This window comes from Rhamphochromis sp. 'chilingali', assembly GCF_963969265.1.
Source record: "Rhamphochromis sp. 'chilingali' genome assembly, chromosome: 5".
Lineage (NCBI taxonomy): Eukaryota > Metazoa > Chordata > Actinopteri > Cichliformes > Cichlidae > Rhamphochromis > Rhamphochromis sp. 'chilingali'.
Genome location: NC_137932.1, coordinates 5,981,400 through 6,004,840, shown reverse-complemented (window position 1 = coordinate 6,004,840; position 23,441 = coordinate 5,981,400). Strand labels below are relative to the sequence as shown.

At 38.5% G+C, this 23,441-nt stretch overlaps 1 protein-coding gene and 1 long non-coding RNA gene across 2 annotated transcripts in view; both read left to right on the top strand.

Annotated features, from left to right (window-relative positions):
* syndig1l (synapse differentiation inducing 1-like) overlaps positions 1-23,441 on the top strand; it is a 60,697-nt gene that overhangs the window by 13,199 nt on the left and 24,057 nt on the right. Inside the window, 2 exon segments of the mRNA XM_080881884.1 lie at positions 9,134-9,430; positions 9,433-9,776. Coding sequence (XP_080738010.1) covers positions 9,265-9,430; positions 9,433-9,776 — 510 coding nt within the window. The 5' untranslated portion in view covers positions 9,134-9,264.
* On the top strand, positions 18,475-22,292 carry LOC308396520. The gene is made up of 5 exons (XR_013971580.1): positions 18,475-18,633; positions 19,333-19,398; positions 19,749-19,904; positions 20,357-20,449; positions 20,747-22,292. It is a non-coding gene; the product is annotated as an uncharacterized lncRNA (long non-coding RNA).

Sequence of the window (23,441 nt, the reverse complement as noted above, 5' to 3'; positions counted from 1 at the left end):
ACGTTTAAATTCTCTGAGGATCAGAGGATAGATACAATAAGACTAAACTTTAGACTAGAACTTTCATTAGCAGACAGCATTTTTATTCAGCAAGGTATTTGATGGGTTTAAAAGCCAGTTGCTTAGAAGTATTAAATTGGAGGTCAAATGGCAATTTCACTCCACTGCTGGTTTTTATATGCAATGCATACAGAATAATAGTGCAGGACTGAGTTTCCTAGACACAGTCGACATTTTCAGTTCTAAATATGATCATATTTCTGTAAAAGCTAAGTGAATACTATTGTCCACAGAACCTCAAAGTGTATTTTTCTCCACTTAATGACAATTCTCCCCATTATTAAATAAAACTGAAGATGCTGTAATTAATAACTTGAAAGCCATTGTGACTATTACAGCCCATTGATTTCCTTTATTTTATTTGACAGTTTGCTGTGTTTATAAGTTAATATTCTCTTTTTAAACCTTCCCATGTCTTCTATGCCTCGTCACATGATATTTCAAATTAAAATAGCACCACTGGCATGTTTGTATTCTTTTTCATACTGATAGTCTTCATTATTAAAGTGCTTTGAGAGTTTACAGAGTAATGTGATTGGCTCGCGATTCGGACTTTTAAAACATCACAGACTCTAACGCAACAAGGGGAAACTCGTTGCGCAGCGGTCAACAAAAACTACGGCTACCCAGCCCTCCTCTCTGTCAGAATCAAACCAGTGAATGACAGACTGACAACGCCCTCTTGATGTCACCGCTAGCACCCACGTGACTCTCATTAAACCTCACCATAGCAACCAAACAAATGAAAACCCAGTGATCATCAAAATTCAATACATTTAATTATGGCTCCTACACAGACTGATCCCAATATCAATAGTATGGATAACAGCATTGGTATTGGGATTCAATTCGTACTAGTACAACATTATGAATTGATTGTTGTGGAAAGTAAAAATGAATACAGTGAATTGGTCATTAAATGTGGTCAGAACTAGCAAATTGTTGATGGTTTGTTACATAAGTCATGTCACACTGCTCTTTTCTACATAAGCTGCCTTTATAAAATCAGTATCTGATCAATACCAACATTTTTAGTATTGCACGCCATTAAAGGTGTGTGACATCACCTGTACTCAATTAAGCCACGCCCACATAAAAATAAACCTTCAAGTTTACACGAAAAACACAAAATCTCGCAGTACAAAATAATCTACAGCCTACTGCTGTGACTTTGACAATCATATTAGATGGAATCACTGAAAAGTTCATTCAATTCTGCTTTCAGGTCTTTCAAAGTCTATCATAGGAAAGTTGTGGCTCCCCGTGTACTTTGAAATGAAAGATTAAAGTCGCACAGATGTCACAGTGCCTTTACTGAGATCACCGAGTCCATTTTAGCTAATCAAATCAGCAGAGTCACAATAGACATCAGCTGTAGTCCAATCGCTCTAATTGTGGAGGCAGCTTGTGAAAGGTTTTGCTGTCTGCCGTGAAACACTTCGAGATACGACAGTCCACCGCAACTATTTTTTCACGAATAATCACAACAATTACAGAATTATTTTTCTTACTTTTTTTAATCTCTAGCAGAACATGTGTTGTAGTTATTTGCTCTTCCGTGACATAAGCGGCTGCTGTCTGAAATAACTGATTGAAATCATGGAGCGTCTAAATGATGGGCAATTGCCCACACTTCTCAGAGGTGGAGCTTTTAAAGCCTGCCTCTACCTCTTAATGATTTGCAAGAGGAAGAAAAAACACACACACACACACACACCATCATCATCATCATCATCATCATCATCATCTGTAAGACAAGATTAACCTCGCTACCGTTTTCAGTACTGTGAAAGTAAGATGCATGCAGACGGGCAGGGGTGGACGCTGCTCTGGGGGCTCTCGCTTTGCGCGCACTGCGAAGCGTGTACACTCCTCACCTCATCTCATCATCCGCGTCTCTAAACCTCCCTACACACTCTCCCGCTCTCTCTCTCTTTCTCGTTCACAGAAGCTATTTTAACTTTGCAAAGACGACAGAATTTCAGTGGCCAAATGGCTTATTGAACAAAGCGACCTTCAAATTTATAGAGGAGAGAAATTACGATACTGTGGCAGGCGGCAGTGGGTTTCTTTTTTCCCCCCCTTTTTTTTCCTGAGCGATTGGCCATTTCTTCAAATGAGAAAGTCTGAGAAATGTCTTTTTCTGTGGGCGACACCATCAGCATCCGAGCCATAATGTACAGGCGAAAACAAGCCAGTCTTTGCGTCCTTCAAACAATATCTGGATTGACGAGAACTCAGAGGTAAGGAAAAAATATGTATAAATCCTTAAAGCGTAAAGAACATTCTTCGGTTATTTGTTAAAAACTTCCTTTTAATAGTGTGCGTTTTGATCTGTTTTTAAGGGTTTTATTTTTATTTAATTGTCTACAGTAAACTCTGTGCACCCAGACGGTGCTTTTACGTGAATACACATGTTCATGTTTAAGTTATAAATAGAAATAAGTAATGAATATGTCGCACTGCAATGTATTCTGTGATGGAGGATGGAGGATGATGCTGATGAAGAACTCTCCACACAGTTTCCACCTGCGATTGCTGGACCAAAAAAAAAAAATCCCTTCCTTTTCTTTGTGTGTTTTTAAGTGAGAAGTGCTTTTGGCATGAAGTCATCAAGTCATTCTGTGACCTCCTACTGTAACAGCGCCTTTTGGTTCTTTTGTCCCTCTGCAAATAGACTAGAACACTTGGCCAAAGAATGCACCAGGGTCATTTTTACCTCATAAACATAAACAAAGGGAACCAAAGTGATGATTCTGTGTGCATGCAGGATATATTTTGTTGTTGTTGTTATTATTGTTGTTGTCATGCATGTAGTTAGTTATGGTTTGAGGTACTCTAGCAGCTCTTACACAGTTATAGTTATATCAGAGATTTAGTAGTGAGGGCAAAATAAGGGGGCATACAACAGGAGTGCAAGACCATGCACTCTAACCCACACACTTACACACTCAACACACCCGCACACAAAAACTAACATTACTTCAGATGACTTAAGCCTAACACACACCAACATTAAATCAAGTCATTATATGTGTGGTTTTGCTTTTTGCGGCAGGTCCCCAAAATGTGCCTGTGCAAACAGATTTATGGCCCCTCTATGAGTAACACACACACACACACACACACACACACACACACACAGATAGAGAGACTGCCCCCTCCCTCTGATCTACCCCTGGTGCCTTTAATAATTGGGGTAGCACAAGCAAAGTCAGGCCTGATCTCTGCTTTAACTGCTTTAATAGATGGAACTGGGAAAAGTGTCTTGTTTTTATTGTTTGTTATTTTTTTGTATTTTTTAAAAGGAGATGATTCTCATTCTGTTACTGTACATTCATTCATCTGTCTATCTTCAGAATAACGAGCACGTTTAGAAATGAGTGCTACAGACTAGAAACAACCTAAATGTTGCTATCATCTGCTAATGGAGATTGTGATCAATAGGCAACAACAAAGGCAACTTAGCCAGAGCCTGCATCTCATAAACAACAAAACACTCCAGCAGAGGCATACACGGCTGCTTTTTGCAACGCCCAACCAGTGAATTATTCAAACACGTAACAGAGATGGTGGATTAACATACTGAAGAACACTTTAAATCAACCAACAAAGGTGTGGAAGACAGTAAGCCAGATGATGAGCTCATTGGCTTCAGAGGAGCCCCGACTTCTATGTTAAAGGGAACTTGCTAAGGGTTTAATGCTTTATCAGCTCACAGATAGACATGTAGACAGAAGGGACAGCAGTGGCTGCTGTAAGAGGAATAGGCTTCAGATTAATTTCAAGTGGATTATGGCATTTTACACAGTCTCCTTTGAAGATAATAGTTCATAAAAGGATCAGTCAACATGGTGTTAAGTCAGTTACTTCACTTTGTCATTTTCTGTCTCCTAATCTGTCAGTGGACCTTCACGTGCTGAGGCCGGGAGTAAGATTCACTGACAAATGTAGCCTATGTTGGTATTTGCATTTTCAGCAATAAGATCTCGTGCATTATCCCGATTTGTGATCATCAATAACTGCCGGGCGCTACCTTATTATGCATATTATATGCCAGCCGCTGCCTCTAAATTAAATTACAGGAAGATGAAGTTGTTGTTGTCGGGTGCAGCGAGCAGATCTCTACATGCGGTGCACAGGACAAGCTGTGAGAGACGCAGTCTGGATGGAACGGATTGGTAAACGTGGCCGACGGATGAGACACATTGGTATTCAGCTGCTCTTCGCCGCCGGCTGAAAATGCCCACGCTTGGCTTCAGGGTCAGAGGTCCAAGGTTGATTGGCAATGGGCTGACATGGGAAAATTGATTGTGCTGACTGGAGTCTAATGGGGTTGGAGCGCACAGACGTATCAGCGCGTCTGACATGTTAGCAGTGCCACAGCCTCATTCTTACCCTCACGCACCTGTATTCTTACAGGTTGTTCTCTAATCTTTTAACCCCTTGTCAGACACCTCTGAGATGTCTTACATGGCAGCACTGCAGCACACAGGCCCCCTCTTGTGCTGTCGCTCTCATGCTGAACTGTTTCCCTTGCAACAATGATTGCTCTGCCTCATTCGCTTTCAGCTATACCTCCCAGCTCCTTACGACTCCATAACCTCTGCTGCCCGCCAACATGCCCAAATGCACTCAACCAGAGAATAGCACAAAAGTGTGATCTCTCTCTCTCTCTCGCTTTCTCCCACCCATCTTCTCTCTCTGTCTCTTTGCTACTCTCCCTTCCTTTCCAAACACCTCCACCCACTCATACACACGTTTATTTACTCACAGCCGCACACGCACAATACACATCCTCCAACAAACAAATGCGCGCACATTAATAAACACACAAATCTGTGGTTATTTCTTCAGCATTTATCATCACCCATACTGAGTTGTTTTCGGCTTGCACTAAAATACTGTATTCACACTTTAATTCCTGTTTGCAGCCAAATAACCCTTGCTCTGCACCAGCATTGTGGCAGCAATGTATTTGCAAGGATGACAGCACCAAAAAGATTACTCAGAGCATCCCTAAGTAATGACACGAAAAGTAATCCGCTGTCAGCTCGTAGCTTTGTGCAGAGTGGGAGTTTTTACAGAAGCAAAAGCTGGGAAGTTTAGAGGAAATGTTTTTTTGGGCTGTGTGCATCACAGCCCATCGTATCTCGTTCCTCAGCCCACGTCAGAGTGAATTATTTAGCATTTATTTTTGCATTAGCTGATGCACTGGTGTGTTTGGACACAAAAGAAAGCAAAATGTTAATTTGTGTATTAGACTCCACCATCTGTCACAAAATCTTGTGTACCTTTTTGGAAGATGAAAATCCCATTTAGCCGTTATTGGAGCAAATTCACTTAGTGACGCAAACTTTGTGTTTTTAACAAAAGAATAGCTGTAGTTTTGAAGTTAGCTGCTAATTGTTTTTGGTAAATACGACAGATTTTTGTCTGTCCAAACTGATTTTTGGTAATGTTACTTTTAACGGGGAAAAATGATCCCGTCTGCCGCTGTGATTGCTGGTCTGATTAAATTTACATTTGCTAAAATTTTAGTTAGTTGGTTCCAAATGAATTAACAGCAAATTCAATTGACTTTTTTATGTTACTCTAGCTTTTAATGGACTCTGTTCAATTCTATTTCATTTATAGAGCGTCAAATCACAACAACAGTCACCTCAAGCTGCTTCCTCCAGGACATATAGGAAGGAAGGGGCAACCTCCCTAACTTGCCTCCCACTCCCACATAATGATTAAATGCAGAGTGGTGTATAAACACATAGTGAGTAATGAAAGGGGAATGAAGAAGAAATACACAGTGCATCGCGGGAAGCCTAACCCTAAAAGTAAAGAGGGTGTTTGTCTCCTGAATCCCAAACTGGGAGCCTGTTCGACAGAAGAGGAGCCTGAAAGCTGAAGGCTCTGCCTCATACTCTACTTTTAAATATCCTAGAAACCACAAATAAGCCAGCAGTCTGAAAGTGAAGTGTTCTGTTGGGGTAATGTGTTCTATGAGGTAGAGTGCACTCCAATTCATCTGGCAGATTTAGTAAATGTAGCGATGACATAACCCCAATAACTACCTCCCACCACCACCATAAGTTGTATACCCAACCAGTCACTGGTTGAAGGGTACATACAATTTCACTCAGCTGAGGTTTCATTCAACTTTGCCTTCAACAGAGCCTACTCACTACTATCCCATTGAAGCTCTCAGGCTTGGTGGCTGTCCCACATGATTATGGTAATCGCAGCTGTACTTTAGTATTAATGCAGTCGTGATTTATTGATGTTAAAATGCTATTTGTGGCCCCTTTAAGTCTTGATCCTTTGATGTCCTTTGACATTTTGAAAACACTTGGACATGGGGTGTGTTATGTAACGTTTATCACTCTCTCCCTGTTGGAACCAATTAATATAAAGCAGTAGAAATACTAAAATATAAATTAACTTTGTGTCCACAAAATCTGCATGGATTATTCATTAACCCCACCAGGGAGATTACAGCTGATTTTCAGCAATGCTTGTAGCTGTCAGGGCTGCTAGCTGTGGATTTTTGACACTTAAGCACACATGGGTCAGAGAGCATCCTGCTGCTTAAACAACAGCACGTAACACACACAACATCAGCATCTAAAGTATTTGGCAATCCCAGGGCCGGCTCATCTTTTTTTACAAGGTACTCACACTATCTGACGAACTGAAGAAGTATGTGATCCCCAGGGCTATGCGCGGACCAAAAGGAGCACTGGCATGGAACAACAATGTCAGCATATTCAGACGCAGGAGGTCCAACAGGGAGGAACCATGAAAACTTTGCTGGCTGTCCAGTGCTTACAGAGCTTCAGGAAATCTGGGAGCATGGGGCTTGTGTTTTATTCATGGCGCAGAAAACATAAAAAGGATAGCTAACAAAAATCCTACATCGAGGTAATTTGAGGAAGCGAAAGAAAGAAAACTGCAACATATAAAGTAAATAAGGGAAGGGGAGTCGGGGAATCTGAGAAGGAAGTGATGAATACGCAGCAAATTAAAGAGTATACAGAGTATAATGAGGGAGCTGTTACATACAAAGCATGGATGGAGGAATAAAGAGAAGAAATGTTAATAGAAAGAGTCTTTAGGTGATTCTAAATCAGTTTCCCCTCCAGGAACCTGAGTATGTTGGACTTTTATAGGGGCTTTTGTTCTTTTGTTCTAGAGTTTATTCCAAAAACAACTGCCTGTTTTGAGATGAATTATTTGTCAGAAAAAACAAAAACAAAGCCTAAATATTTTCACAACTTCTCCTGATCATCTCTCATCTTCCTCTAAGGGAGGAATAAATGTATGGCACAGAACACAAAAGCCTACACAGTATGAAGAATTAAACGTTATTCTAATATGATCACCAGTGCTTTACAACCACAATCAATCTACAAAGAAAGTACACGAATCTTCCGTGACATTATTAACCTATGAACTGACAGACTATTATCCTTATCCCATCACCATAATGCCAGTTTGCATTTTGTGTAATCTTGTTGTCTTCAATTGGAAATACATTACCTTCAAGCATTTAGAAATACGCCAGCAAGCCAGATATACATGATTGGGGTCAGGACCCCCCAGAAATAATCTGCTCTTGGCATTTCTATTTTAAACGCAGATTAATCAGACAAGAGTTCAGGGTGCCGACTGGGAGGCAGAAAACTCTGGACTATTTTTGCAGTATGGAAATAGCTGGGAAGGGGGGAAGTTTGTAATTTGGTTTGGATTGCTTTTTAGGACTGACTGAGGCCTATAAGTCTGGTGTTAAGTATTTGGTCCATCCTCTGAAGCTCACACTTTTCTTAGCTTTGCACTGCATGATTGGCATCAATATTATACCTACATGTTTATAATGCTAATAATCAATGTTGGCTTCAGTATTACAAGCCTGTAGCTATTTAAGGCTGCACATCTGCAGTATACATTCATGGCAGAATCCCAGATTTTTAAACAGATATAACAACTATATTTATATACATAGTTCCCGCTCCTAAAATATAGATATATGGAAGCCAATTACAAATGTAATTTATGTCTGGATATAAACTTATGAGAAACTGTTTATTAAAGTATAATATTTAAGAATGTTAAATTCAAAACCCACTTCTAAACTGCAGGTTTATACACAATCAAAATAAGAATTATTTTAAAATCTGCATTTACATGTATCCAACTTGGAGTCTACTCAAACACCAGGTAACTCCTGTTAACACGGGATCATTATTTGCTCCCTAACTAATGAGGCCATTTAAGTCTTTGGGAACATTCTGCATGTTCCCTTATTTCTCAAAGGGTCTCTACAGTGAATGTATCCACATGTTTGATTTGGCACAGATTTTATACCATATTTTTTCAGGGGGGGTTGTGACCCCCAGAAGCAGTAATTCGTGTGTTCGAGTGTAAGATGAATGTGTGAACCACTATTATGAATCATCACAATACAGTTACAGAATACTAGCAAGTCATTTTTAATGCTCTACCCGCTGTGTTATGTCCATCGTCAACCGATTTTATTTATCGTACATTTCATAGCCGATGTGTAACTGATTTTAGTATAATGAGTCATAAATTTATACATACATGGGAGCCTTCTGAGCTTTATATGGGTAGGAGGCCTCAGCTTATCAGGATCAGACTGTGACAGTAATGACACCCCAATGATCTCTATAAACAATGTAGTGATAAAAATCAAATTAGGTGGACAGAGAACACATGGACACTGATGGTGGAGGTTGATATTTTTAGTAGATGGAAATTTCTATGATGTACTGCTGTTAATACTCCAGTGTGTGTGTGTGTGTGTTCATGTTACTTTATGTGTCTAGAGCAAGGAAGCAAATTAAACTTAATTGAGTCGTCTGCAGGGTGCACCTCTCGACAAGCAGAATGTTGTAAAATTTGTTTCTGCTGAGGAAACGACAGCTAAACTTTGATCTGATGCGAGCGAGATTTGAGTAACTGCTACCTGCTGGTACATGACAAATAAAATTCTCCTTCCAAGTTTTCCACTGACTCTAAAAACGCTCCCCGTCTCTATTGCTGTTTCTTTTTCCTCTAGGTCTCAGAGTGCTTAATGCCATTAACTCCTTCACTGACATAAACCAGTCACCGAGGAGCCTCTTTCACATCACTCTTTCATCTCCCTGCTGTCACCGAGAAGCTCCTTCCACTTTTTTACCCCTGCTGATTATGGAGAATCTCAGTGAACTCCAAAATCCTTTGCTGGACAAAAACAGTAAACACATGATCAATGGTTACGGAGGAGAATTCCCCAACAATCATTATCAGGAAAACATTATAAACTACTTTGCTGGAGGAGGAGGAGGTGGAGGAGGTGAAGGTGGAGGAGGAGGAAAGTGAGTAATGGCAATGCAGTGAGCGGAAGTTACAATACCAACGGGAAGGTGAAATCCCAGCAGTTTTTGGATGCCACCTCGCTACATCTGGCAGTAGAAGCCTTCTACAGACCCAATTTCATCCTATACAAGGAGGACAGTGGCAGCATTAAGGCTAAGGAATACAGAAATGAGTGCTGTGAGACCACCTTCACTGAGAAAAAGGCAAAGGAGGTGTCCAACACAACAGGGGCAGACACGCCCAGCACGGAAGAACCCCAGACGAAGCTGCTGGAGGACGGCGAACACATCAAGATCCAAACGGTTTCCTATGAGGTGGAGGAGGAGGAGTATGTGGAATATGAGGTAAGGGCAAAAAATGCATTCAGCATGGAAAGACAATGCATGATAGAAAGCTTGCATTATTTTAGATACTTTTTAAAATTTGCTCTGTTCTTAACAAAAAGCACGTAGAACTAAAATTAAAATAGAAGAATCCAAAAGTAATAAAAAAATGAACTTGTTTAGCGCCTTTCAAGAAACCCAAGGGTGCTTTACATGCTTTACAAAAGTATATAAGTAAACAAAAAGGCTGGAGGGTGAACGCTTTGTTGAAGAGATTATTTTTGAGAGGTTCCTTAAGAGTTCAGTGTGGGGTGTTTCAAAGTTCAGATTACAGAGAGTTCCAGAGGGTGGGGCCTGCCACACTGAAGGCTCTGTCCCCAGAGGTGTGGAGGGTGGTGCGTGGGACAAAAGCAGGCCCATTGCATTAGAGACTGTTTGTATGGGTGCAGCAGGTCAGATAGGTACCGAAGGACCAGAATGTTGAGGGATTTGTAAGTGAATTGTACCGAATAGTACCATATATATAATATTTTAATATACATATAAATTTCAGTTCAGTCATTCATAGACGCATGTGCAGTTTCGTAGGAAAAACCCAAAGCAGGCAGCTAATGTGGGTGTGCATGTGTTTCTGTTAATTGACAGCAAGCTTGCTTGTATTCCTGTGGTAGATCTGCATTTATATCATCACACCAAAGGATTGAGCTTAGCTCCTGGATCAGTCTGCCATTTTTGCTAAACACAAATCCATTTGATCCACTGACCTTGGCCTCAATTCCCAACTCTTGTAAAATTCATCGTTAGATAATAATAAATCACCCATGTCTGCCTCACACAGGAATATTAGGTACCACAGCTTTAGCCACAGTATTTTCACTCTCAACCGACATGACCAATAGCACAAAGCACTCCAAAGGATTTAGGGGATTGGACTGGTGGAATAGGGTGTTAAGAGTCGACCAGTGTCCTGCAACGCTTAATGGACTGGCTGCCACACACCTGAGTCCACTAGAATGAACCTGGACTGCAGTGATAAACATGCAGCTGCAGAAATGCTGCGTGAAATGGGTATATATAGCTCATAGAAATAGAAGCTGGGGAAGGGAGGAATGTAAATGATTAACTGAGCTCATCCTGGCAGGATGAGCTGAGGAAAAAATTTGATGTGCAAATGTCAAGAGCAAATAAAATCCAGATTTTCTGATGTGAAGGTTTATTCCATTGTAGTTGTAGATTTGCACACAAAATAAGAGCGAATACATGAGTTACAATTCTTACTGAATTCACACAAAGTCTCTATTCATAGACTTCTAGAGGTTCCTTTTAACCCACTCAAAGGTTAAGCGAACACATTACCATATAGTTCATATTTTTCCACACACTTCCTGTTTAAAAATGAACAAGTGCTTAAAAAAGCATCATCAGGCCCCACAGCCAGATTTGAGATGTAAAAGAGGCAAATACACAGTGGGACTCATTATGTAGCCTCCCAACAGGAGATCATTGACACCACAAAGTGTGTGGTGTCTCTACCACCAGGCCCACAGTCTGACACAATGTGCAGAAGGAAGACTAGAAAGCCCCTACACTGACATGCAAAAACTCGTCTGTGTCTACCATTCGAAACACTGCCATACAGGATGTATTTGCAATGTAACTAGCAAACAGCTACCAATCAATAGCATATTGATTTGTTCTCTCATGCAAAAAAAATACACATCAGTAACTTGCACAGAATGCAAGTTACTAGTTTTTGTATTCTTCACTGCCTTTGCTAGCACTCTGCTATAGTTTTTATGTACTTTTATTCCAAACAGTAACCTGAAAGTCACAGCAGGACTGTGGCTATGGACAATAAAAAACACATGGATTTAGCTTATAGGTTGTAAAAATAGATCCAATATCAAAGTGCCTTATAACTTAATTCTGTCTAAAGGCCTTAAAATGGGAATGGGTCTATGGAACGTATATAGGAAAACCGCTTTTTGACTTGACCTTTATATAAACACCCTCTCTCTAAATTTCTTACTTACTTTATTGGCTTAGTCAAATTTGGGTCACACTGAATTAAAACAAATTGAGCCTATTTTGCAAGTCTCGGCCTTAGTGTGTTTCAAAATGAACGACTATCTGTGGTAGGAAATTGTATGCTTATTGGCTAACAACTTGCCAGTATCAAGTTGTTAGCTCGTGAGCATGCAGTTTTCAGTCAGACTAGGGCCTCCTCGTCATGTAATTTCTTTTCATTGTTTCCAACCAAGATGATGATGGCAGAAACTCCCATATTGAGGCTCCAAAACCGATGGGTAATATCACAGCACCTATACCCACCTTTTATACAGTCTATGATTTTGACTCCCATATAACAGCCCATATAAATCCCATATAAAAGTTTGTTCTTTAGAGATCGTAGCAGAAACTCAACAGGGTGCCTTTAATGACCCACCTGAAACTGAAAATCCTAAATCCTAAATGTGAAGAGGTACTAGATTATTTTGTGTAGCACATGTGGACTTTTAAGGCATATTGTGAAATATGAAAAATACAGTTTGCCTAATGTAACACAATTTTATTTGTTTAAAGCATAACATGGGTGCCAATTTGTGTGACACTCTGCAAGCGCTGCCATATATTACCATCCTTTGTTTTAGGCACTAGGTCTTACATGACCAATGCTCAACTGATCCAAAATCCAGCCTCGTTTCCTTTCACAATGTAATTACAAAGAAGAAGAAGTTTTCCTTTTCCTTTTTTTTTTTTGTTTACTCCACATTGACTTTTTGAAGTTTTTAATCCTTTTATCTAGTCTGCTTCTCTTTATTTGCAGCTCCTCCTTAGTGAGTTGTATTGATTTAATAAAGGGATCAGTAAGGTGTAATGGTTTTTGCCTGACTCAGCTGAATAGAGCAATGAGAAAAGAGTTTTTCTCTATGGTTTCTTTCTTTCTTTTAGAACCATTGGTATTGCTTAACCAAAACTACTTCTTTTGCGATGTCTAATCCATAATCATCATTATTCCTGTAACCAGGAATGATACCACCAGTGTAAAAAGCATATTATCTATAAAGTTTCTGAATTACTAAAACTAATAACTAGAAAGCTAATCAACCAAACTCAGCAACAAAAAAATTTGCAGGCTTATAGAACAGCAAACATTGAAGTGCAGTGCTTCCGACTACATAATGTGATCTATGTCTGCTTGAAGCATGATTCTGGTGATTAGAGTTATGGTATTTTTGTCAGCTTGGTTAAGATTTGGACAAAAGCCTTTTTACTGGTGCGCTGGACCTTAATACTACTGTATGTGCCGGTTTTATATAAAGACAGAAATATGAATGCAAATTCTTTAGATCAAATATATAAAGCCCATTCGCTTAGAATCACTTATAAACAGACCTTTGCAGCGTTTCAGGCAGGCACAGTGTTAGCATTAGTCACAAACCCCATTCCTGGCCAGTTGGGCCCATCCAAAAACATGCTTTATAAATCAGGCAGTCTTCATTTACACAGAAAGCTGTTGGGGTCATAATTTGTGTCATTCTCTCTGCTGCCATTTTAATATCACCACCTGCCGTTTCTCTTCATTTCTCTTATTTGGATGCCATTTTGAAAAGGCTGTTAACCTGATCCACCCAATCCCAAAAGAACTAGTATAGCAGCTGATATCCTCATAGATCTTCTCACCTTTTTGGCATCATTTAAATTAGTATGAACTTTATCTGGACTGCTAGTCATTTCCTTCACTTCCCATTTCAATCAAATGAGTTGAGATTTGCTCTTGTTGGACTTTTTTTATTAACCAATGTAAAATGATCCAATTTGGCAGTCCAGCTATGGGTTATTCTTAACAATTAGAAACTTACTTGTTCACTGTCATCTAATAATCATAATGGGTTTAAAAAATATATAAAGAAACTCAAAGTTCCTGATCTCAAAATTGAAGCTGATGTGAAAGTGTAATAAACCAGCTTTTTGATTCCTATTGTAACAGACTACAAAAAAGTAACCATGTGAGTTAATGGTCATTTTCAATTGTGTATGATATTTATTTTGTAAACTGTTTCCATTTTTAAAATAGACAGCAGACTACCGTGTGTATGTTCACTGTCTGCTAAGGTTCTACCTTGGAACCATAACTCACTCATGATGTGCAATTTCAAGAAATGTGATGATGTGATGTTACCTTGGCTATATCCTTTTCTTAATACACAGTGTTTATAGTATGTAGAATCACAAAATACATTTAAAAGTCTAAATTTTGATATATAATTTTTTAATCATATAATCCGTATCTGCATTGTGAATCGATACATCACTCATGCTAAATAGATTTATCCCTTAATTGAGTGAAAAACTCATTTATAGGGTTCTCTTACGTTCCCTATAGTAAACCCCAGATTGTCATGAAAGGTATTTGCCTTACCCATTACACTACACAGCCAGCTGTCCTTGCCCGCATCGCCCTTATTAAAAGCCTGGTGCCATCACATGTTTTAAACGTCTGGCGCTGCTTATAGTATTAAACGCCTGGCACCAATTACAATGGAATTTAAAATGGCAGGTGGCATTAGTACTGTAGTTTTATTCTGCTTGTTCTCTGCTTACCACATTGCCCCTACATTGGTAGCAGTTTGGCAGCTTTGGTTAATTCACTTTGTGTTCCTGACCTCGTGTTGTTGTGACGCAAAGTAATGCAGACAGGGAGCATTCTTTTTTCAGCGTGGATATTGCTGTTTTTGATGGTTGCAAACAATTTCTTGGTCCATTACCACAATCACCTGAACTGGATTTGGCGTAGAATGGGATTTTTCACAACAACTATATATCTGTATTAAATTTGGTCTTTTCCAAAATGTATATAGCCCTCCATCCCACACTCCCTCAATTTAGTTCTCTCTTCTATGTGAGTGTTGAGTGGTTAAGGATGACTTGTGTTGTGAAGTCACACAAGTCATGACGAACTGAACCTCAGGTTGTTTAAATATCTTCAGTTCAGCTTTTGTACACTTAAGTGAATATTGCTGCTGATGGATGCTTGCATGAATTCAAACAGTGCACTTTCCACTACAGCTAACTTAACTCTCATATTCCCTCTGTCAGTGTGTAGTCATGTTAGATCTGATATATTGCCTACCTTAACCCTTGTGTGGTGTTCGTATTTTTGTTACTCAGCCAGTGTTCATGGGTCTGGTGGACCCGCTAGAGTTTTGGCTTTCCAAATTAACACTATCAAACAATTTTATGTTAAATTACTCAACAGATGTTTACTTCATCCCAATTACAAGACATATGAACAGCAAACATGGTTAATTTTTTCCCTTTACCTTTGTTAGATCACATTTATGAATTAATGTGCTTCTCGTTTTTCTTTTATATAAAATGTTATAAATAAATCAGTTATAATCAAGTGGAGTGAGTGGAAAGACACAACACATTTACACGTGAAAAAATAATTAATTGTTTAATTTTTCTTTTGAAAAAAACTGAACACGGGTCTCACAGACCCGAACACCATACAAGGGTTAAATGGTAGTTCAGTCACAAGATGTTAGTCACAAGCTCCTTTCTATCCAACCATTTAAGGCTCGAAGCTGTCTCACCCAATTAACACACTTTATACCTGAGGTGGCATTCATACTGCCTGAGCTGTGCTCACCAAATTGTTCTTATATTGTCCCACTTCAGATCTGTAAGTTCCCGAATTCCTTAGTCTTTTCTTGCAATAACAAAAGTTTCTTTGTTCATAATATATACATTTAACTGTATAAGTCTCTTATGGTCCCAGGGACAGTGCGTGCCATGCCTACTCAGATTGTTCCAGAGAAAAACTCCAAGTCATAGCCAAATTCAAATGTGTGCTGTAGTAAATCTGTCTCCTGCCTGACTTCTCAGTCCTTGTCGAACTGAGTGCACATGCCAGAGCTTCATTTCCACTCCATCAGTTATCCACTGGATATAGAAACGCCCTAAAACATTCAATTAATACTTGTGCCTGCTTCACCTCTCATTAAACCTGTCAATGAGAAGAAGTACAGTTTAACTAATTGTATGTCATTGCTGAGCGTCTACAACAGCAGAACGGCTGTCTTTATACACTACAGCTACACAGATGTGGTTACTTATAAGGCTTCTACCACAAATGTATCACATTACTCCAGCAGTATTTGAATCTTGATTATGAAACACAGAAGGGTAATGAAATAGTTTTTTATACCTCTCATATTGTAACAAATTCCACAGAATATAGTGCATTAAAATGAATAAAATACAAATAAATAATATTAGGGTTTAAATCGGAAGAAGTTCATCGCTCATTAAAAGCAGAATTAAGTGAGCTTTGAGTTGATGAATAATTAAAAGTCTAAATTAGTGTTTTCCCAAACCTTTGGAGCCACGGCATATATTTCACATCAGAAAAATCATGCAGCGCACCACCAAACAAAAATGTCACAAAAAGCATATTGATCATTTTTCCCCGTGCCCCAGGTATAGCGGGATTGGCTCGGTTTGTCCGTAGTATACATTTTTTGCTTTCTTCTGACCACTACTCATGCTAGGGCCTTCATCTGTGTCAGAATTTTCTCCAGGACATAATAATGGATTGGATTTATATAGCGCTTTTCAAGGCACCCAAAGCGCTTTACAATGCCACTATTCATTCACTCTCACATTCACACACTGGTGGAGGCAAGCTACGGTTGTAGCCACAGCTGCCCTGGGGCAGACTGACAGAAGCGAGGCTGCCATATCGCGCCATCGGCCCCTCTGGCCATCACCAGTGCCCAAGGACACAACGACCAGGACAGAGAGCCCGGGGATTGAACCGGCGACCTTCCGATTACAGATGCAACCCCCTGAGTCACGGTCGCCCCGACATATCTTCCTTTAATTTTTAATTCCCAATATACTATATATCATGAAATCTCTCAGGGCTATGCAAACACATATATATTTTCATAAATTATAATATGCATAGGGTGGCTCCACTCAAGTTGGTTGGATTCCTTTCTTGGACATTTCAAGATCACATTACTGAGAAAATCTTTTAATCAGGTTTCAGGTTTTAATCAGGTTTCCCCCCCCCCCCCCCTTTTTTTTTTTAACTTAATGAATGAACAGCTTAGCCAGTACAGTATGCTCATGTTACTTTTCCTTTATTTTGCTGACTATGTGTGTATATGTGTGTGTGTTTAAATTACAAAAAAGATAGATAAAAAGAGAGAACTACTGCAGTGGAAAGAAGTATTTTATTTTTAAAAGGGTGGGCCTGAAAAGAGTTATTATATAAAGCACAAACTCTCCAATGATCAAAGTGCATGAGTAAATTGCAGATAGCCTCTGAGGAGAATCAGTAAAGTAGAATAGCAATTTCTTCAAGTACGAAATTAGAAGTAAAGCAGCTCTTAATGATATTACTGGAGAAACTGAAATCTCAGTATGATTCAAAGTACCATTTGTCTTTTTTAAACACTTTTAGAGCTCAGTAACATCTCAAGTGTAAAAAAACAAAACAATAATTTATTCAAAACACTAAAACATCAAATGATTAACTTTTGTTTACTAACACTTACATTCCTTTTTACAAAACGCATCCTCTGTCCAAAAGCCCCTTTTAAGTCTTACATCTCCCATTAGAGTACTTTATTAGTTTTTCCCCTTTATTAGTTTTATTTTATTTTGAGTGCAATATTAAAAAGCAGAGCAGTTTGTAAGCAGAACATTTGCTGAATAGAAGCAGCATAATGGCATGCACCAGAATTATTGAATCGGTCCCAGCTGCAAGGTCACAGTTCTGCATTGTGACCTCCATGTAGAACATGAAAGGTGAGAGTTTTGCCTTCAGAAAACACTTTACGTGTTCGAGGTGTCTGTTCCAGACAACTGAGGCAACCTCACCTGCCTTCTCTTTTCAGCATCAACCACAGGAGGGCTACCAAATGAAGCCTTCTTTCTCTGCCTTGCTCCTGGTCTCACTTTTGTGAGGTGGGAACATACAGTCAGCTTGATTTGAAAGAGCTCCTGTGTTTTAGGCACTGATTTTTCCAAAATTATGCAAAAGGCATGCCTGCTCAGATCCCAGCTGTAGTCACTAATCTTGAATGCCAATAAAGTATGTCACACGAGAGGTAAACTATTTATCTATTTGTTTATTCTTTTTTAATTTATGCTGTTAGACGATGTCATTATCATGTCACGGTGACTGATACAGGCCGTCAAGATGCCAGTGCTCATATTACAACAGTTGGCAAGTTACTGCTCTGCTTTATTATTTAGTTGTGTGACAATATAATCAAGTTAAAGGTGACGGTTTTGGTGTGCAGAGTCTGAGTAGGGGGACAGTGTAACTGATGTTTTTCTAACTGAAACCAAAAAAAAGAGGGAAGAAAATGCATTTAGAGCATTTTTTTCACTGCAAATCAGGGTTGAGAGAGAATCCTCTGCAAAAAATAAATAAATACATTTGAGTGGGAGGTGCAACCTTTGAATTTGGTGGTGAAAGATGTTTTTTCAGGTAAGCTCTACACACACTCAAAAAAATGAATGAGGTGGATTGTTCAGTGTATATTAATTATTTATTTTCATTTTACTTAAAATATATGTTTTTGTTAAGTTAACATATGTTTTTCTAATCAAGTCTACGTAATTGTGTCTATTATTCAACGTACATAATACTGTGTTACTTGATCGCATAACATTTAAGTTAAGTCAATTAGGATCGATATACCTTGTATATCCACAAGGTGGCAGTAATGCAAAAACAGTTGTAATGAAACCGCGCAGAACAAGAAGGTTTCACGGCTTGTGCCTGCTCATGCGCAAGACTTCAAATTTAACTGAAAAAGGCTGTTTTGGCGCCAAGCTGCTGTTTCTTTGAGAGGTAAGACCACTTTTTTCTTTGACTATGTTGTGTAGTATCTATATGTCCAGCATGGTTATATTTTACGTTTGTCTTACAAGACATGTTATATCGTTTGCGTGTGCTTGTTTTACATTAGTTTTACTGGGTCCTGGACATGCTTATTTTGTGGACTGTATAAGAAACATTTTTATTGTTTTTTGTTTTATTAAGGGATTAGCTACAGGGGTTCATGGGGTTATTCTTTCAAGGGGTTATTTTTCCATTTGCTTTCTTGGGATTCCTTTTCTGTAATCCGAGAGTCGGAAATATCGAATAGGATAGCAAGGATAGCATAAAGTGACATTTAAAATCCAAAAAGTGAAGGGCGAAAGCCACTGTGACACCATTGCTCTGCTCTATCAGTAATCTGTATTATGTAAAAATGGTCTGTAAATACAGCATGTTTCCTAGCGGAGTTATACATATCAATGTAGTTATAAATTACAGTTTGTGAAAGTACACACTTAATTTTTTTAATAAAATTATTCAAGACATATGAGTGGACAGACAATGGAGGTCGACAGACCTGGTGATAATTGCTTCTATAGAAAGTTAGCACATGGCAGTGTCAATCTCTTGCTTTTCTTCTGAGTAGTATTTTATTTAGTTGTAATTCAAACAATAATTTGCTTCTTGAAATTAAGTAATGAATTTCTTGTTTTACTTTATAAATCTCAGATCCTGCCTTTACCTGCTCCCTCCTATACTGATGTGGTGTATGTGGTATTGCTGAGCTTGTATGTGGTATGTGAACTGTTATACTTTTAAAAACAAAACTGTTTTATAAGTTAAGTTTTCTTTTGTGACCCATCCCATGCCCCTGTTATTTCTTCTCCACATCTGAACCATGGTAAAGGTTGCAGTTCAAGGGCCTGAGGCATGAAATTCTTTTCAGATCAGCTGTGATCAATATTTTTTGGAACTTGATAAATAACAATAAAAGCTGTAATGGCTCCATTAGCATTTTGTGTAAATGTTTGTGTTAAAATTATAGCTTTAATGAGGTCTTTCTACATTAGTTTTAGTTTGTATATGTGTACATATAGTATGTATATTTACAGTACAGTATGTTGTGTTTGTTGACATATTTTCAGGTGGAAGCAGAATATGTGAGGATTACTACTGCTGCACATGTTCCAAGGCTTTTTACACAACTTGACCAATACACTGACCAGCTCATAAAAGTCTTCAAGAAAAAAGGAGGCGTTGCAGGGAAGAAAATTAGACAAACTTTGGCCCCAGCCACACAGGTGCATTATTCTGTTGGTAGCAAAATATTATGGCTAATAAGATCATTTTCAAATTTAAACAGCTAGTGTATGGTAGCTGCACAGTGCACTTACATTTATATTAAGCAAGACAAAGTTTGGTACTCAAAACGTTGGAAAATTTAAATTACCTAAACATATGTAAAATCTGATCCCTTGATTTAGGTTAAACCAGAAGTGAATGTTTTTATGTTATGTTTTGAATGCAAAAAAGATGATGTATTAGTTTGTCTTTACCTCCATTATGGACATATATAATGTGGTGGAAACCCTGCCCAACAGGTTAACTATTCATGTCCATGTGATGATTAGTTGGTCTTGTGTACATGTCTATCTGTGCAGTGGATATGTCATTCATTTTGCGTATAATGTGAGTTTCTGTCATCCTAAAGTATATCTGTTTTCTCTTCCTGTATCTCTGCCACTCTCTACAGAAGGAAACCATTGAAAAGGGGAGGGAGTGTGTCCTCAGGGCACTACCTTTTTACCTGAATGAAGACCCAAGCATCCTCTTCAAAGAATAATTGGTTGGTAATTTTAGTTTAGTTTTTTATCTGTATTAAACCAAATTTTGAATAACTAATGTTGTTGCATGTTGTAATGTTGTTGTTGTTGTAATTTGCATGGAACCTGTTTAAATGTTTTGGGAAATCTTCTTGTATACCCAAACTATTTCTATTTATCGTTGAATCTGTAGTCTAAAATAGTGGCGCACTGGGGTGCATGTTCCTAATATTGTGTTTACGTCATTAAAGGGTAGCTTTGGCCCTTTTTCTTTCTTTTTTTAAAACTGGATGCCATTTTTCTATGTTTTTGTGTCTAAGCTACAGCTGTTCAGAGGGAGCTGGAACAAATTACCCTTGCTATCTTTACCATCGAATGAGCTGATGCCAGCACTCCTCCAGCCGATGTGGGTATAACCATCTAGTGTGTCCTGCATGACCTGGAAGACCTGGCCTCTGCATGTGCACTCTTAATGGGTGGGATATATGCACTGAATCTCAGTTAACCTCAAGACTGAAAGCCAAGAGACAATCAAAAGTATTGAGATTTAAAGGATTTAATTGAGAGATGATACTGCACCAGAAATGTTGAAGGGTGGTGTGTATATTAGCGTTCAAGGCATATTGTTATGAGGTGGAAATATGTTCATATTCAGTTTGTGTTACATTGTGTGCATTGTAAAGGTAATTGCAATACATACTAAAAATAAGGGTAAGTTAGGAGGTTGATCTGATATCCTCGTGTTGGTGTTGTTCCCAGATCATCATACTAAATGTTGTTCCAGGATCAACATTGCAAGTGACCAATCAGAATGTTGTGACGTCATACTTTTGCGACTTCGGGAAAAACCGGCGTAAAACAAAAAACTGTACTTAAGCTGCGTGAAACCGCCTCTGTCCGCCGATCAACTGACCCTAACCCTAACCGTAACCCTTTAATAAACAGTAAGCAGAATTGATATTGTCCTTGCAACATTGGAATTTCATAAATGCACGAATGGCTTGGCGCGCAAAAGAATAACGTCACAACAATGTGATTGGTCACTTGCAATGTTGAACCTGGAACAACATTTTCATGATGGTCTGGGAACAACACCAACACGAGGATATCAAATCATCCAAGTTGGGAATGCAGGATGAATGTATATTTTGTGGACTTTTAAAGACGAACAATTGTTTCCATGTTAAAATGTTTACATCTGAAGTTTTTTGCCCAAACACTGGTAAAATAAATGTTGACAGTGGCAAGTGTTAAGTGGTTACTGCTGTGCTGTTGCAAAAAAACTGAACGCTGACAAGCTGTTTTATTGTTAGACCATAATGTTGGCATGTTTTGTTAAAGTTTTATTTGGGATGGTGATGTAATTTTCTTTGATTGCTAATATCAGTGGACTATTTATTATTATTATTATTATTATTATTATTGTTGTTGTTGTTGTTGTTGTTACATAATTTTTTTTTAAATTGTGGCTGTTGAGGTGGACACTTCACTTTGCATTGTTAAAGGAAAGCACTTCATTGGCATTGTGTTACTGGACTGACCCTAAGCAATCATTGCAAATAGCAACTTTGCTATCCATTTTAGACACTAAAAGAAAAAAACACTCACAGACCTTACTAGCATCACATGTGCATAACTCAAGTGTCATCTTATTAATGTGTTATGTGATCTTCAATGCGTTTTTTTTTTTTCTTCTATTTCTGGTAGATACAGACATTTAATTTAAAGTCTTGATGTTGCATCTGTCTACATACTGTTAATTACTAACCCTAATGAGCTGTTGTGTTTTATTTTGGACTGGGTTTACACAAATGCTCACTGAATGTGTTGGCAATAAAATAAATTTAAAAAAATAAGTTGGATGTACTTAATTCATTTGTGTGGAACCTGTTGACAAAATAGATTTAGGTAAAACTAATTAATAAAGCACAAGGTGGCTGAAAATATAATATTTGAATTAATCTAACTTAAATTTAACATTTTACTGCCACAAATAAGAAATGTGTTGAAGTAACTAATCTTAACTATCTAACCTGTAAATATATCATCTATGTTCATACAACATAACTTGATTTAGTTAGTCTTAAATATGTCTTGTTAATCTTAAGTAGTTTTTTTTAAATTAGATGAACTAAAGATTTTTGCTTTAAACTAACATAATTCAATTTCGTGGAACCTGTTGACAAAATAATTTTAATTAAAGTCAACGTTTCATTTTTTTGAGTGCAGGGGCAGGTAGAGACCTGGGGCCCGTTCTTCGTACCTCGCTAAGTAAGTTAGCCGGATTTGACTGTTGACGATTTCGCGTGATCCTGGATCGTTCGGTTCTTCGAAGCCCATCCGGGACTTGCTGTCATAGCAACAGAGCCGTAAGCGTAAACCTGCTCGGGAGCAGGTTTACTTTATGTAAACAGGATTAGATCGCGGCCACTCAGGTATTTCCGCTTCATGTATACGAAAGCAACAGCGATATTTTACCACTGTTGTACCATAAATAAATAACATCAATGTAACTAAAGATAATGCAGCACTTGATCCTTTTATTGATTTCACACAGATACATACAGGTCATTTCCTAAAAAAGGGAAATGTACTATTAACATTCTATTACATGTATGTGATTATTACAGATGTAATTCAGATTTCAGAGTAGTAATTGCAATTTACTTCGTGTAATCAAGATGGGAGACCACGGCTATAAAAGCGAAGGTGGATTTGGGAAGCCTGTTGCAGCCATGTCCTGTCCGTATACGCGAGCCACCCATTGCGGAAGGTGCAAGATTGATAAGGAGAGTCCTCAGAATCCAGCGTATATTGCGGGACAGACAGGATCCTTTAGCTCAGCGCGACAGTGTGCTCATAGAGAGATATCGATTTTCCCGTGAGGGTATTATTCACTTAACCAACTTGTTGACGAGGGGGTGCAGGACCACCACCTGTCTTTTTTTGCGCTGCCCCTTTTCTTGGTTGCTGTTATAAACAAACAAACAGAGTATTCCAGGGTCTCTTTCCAAG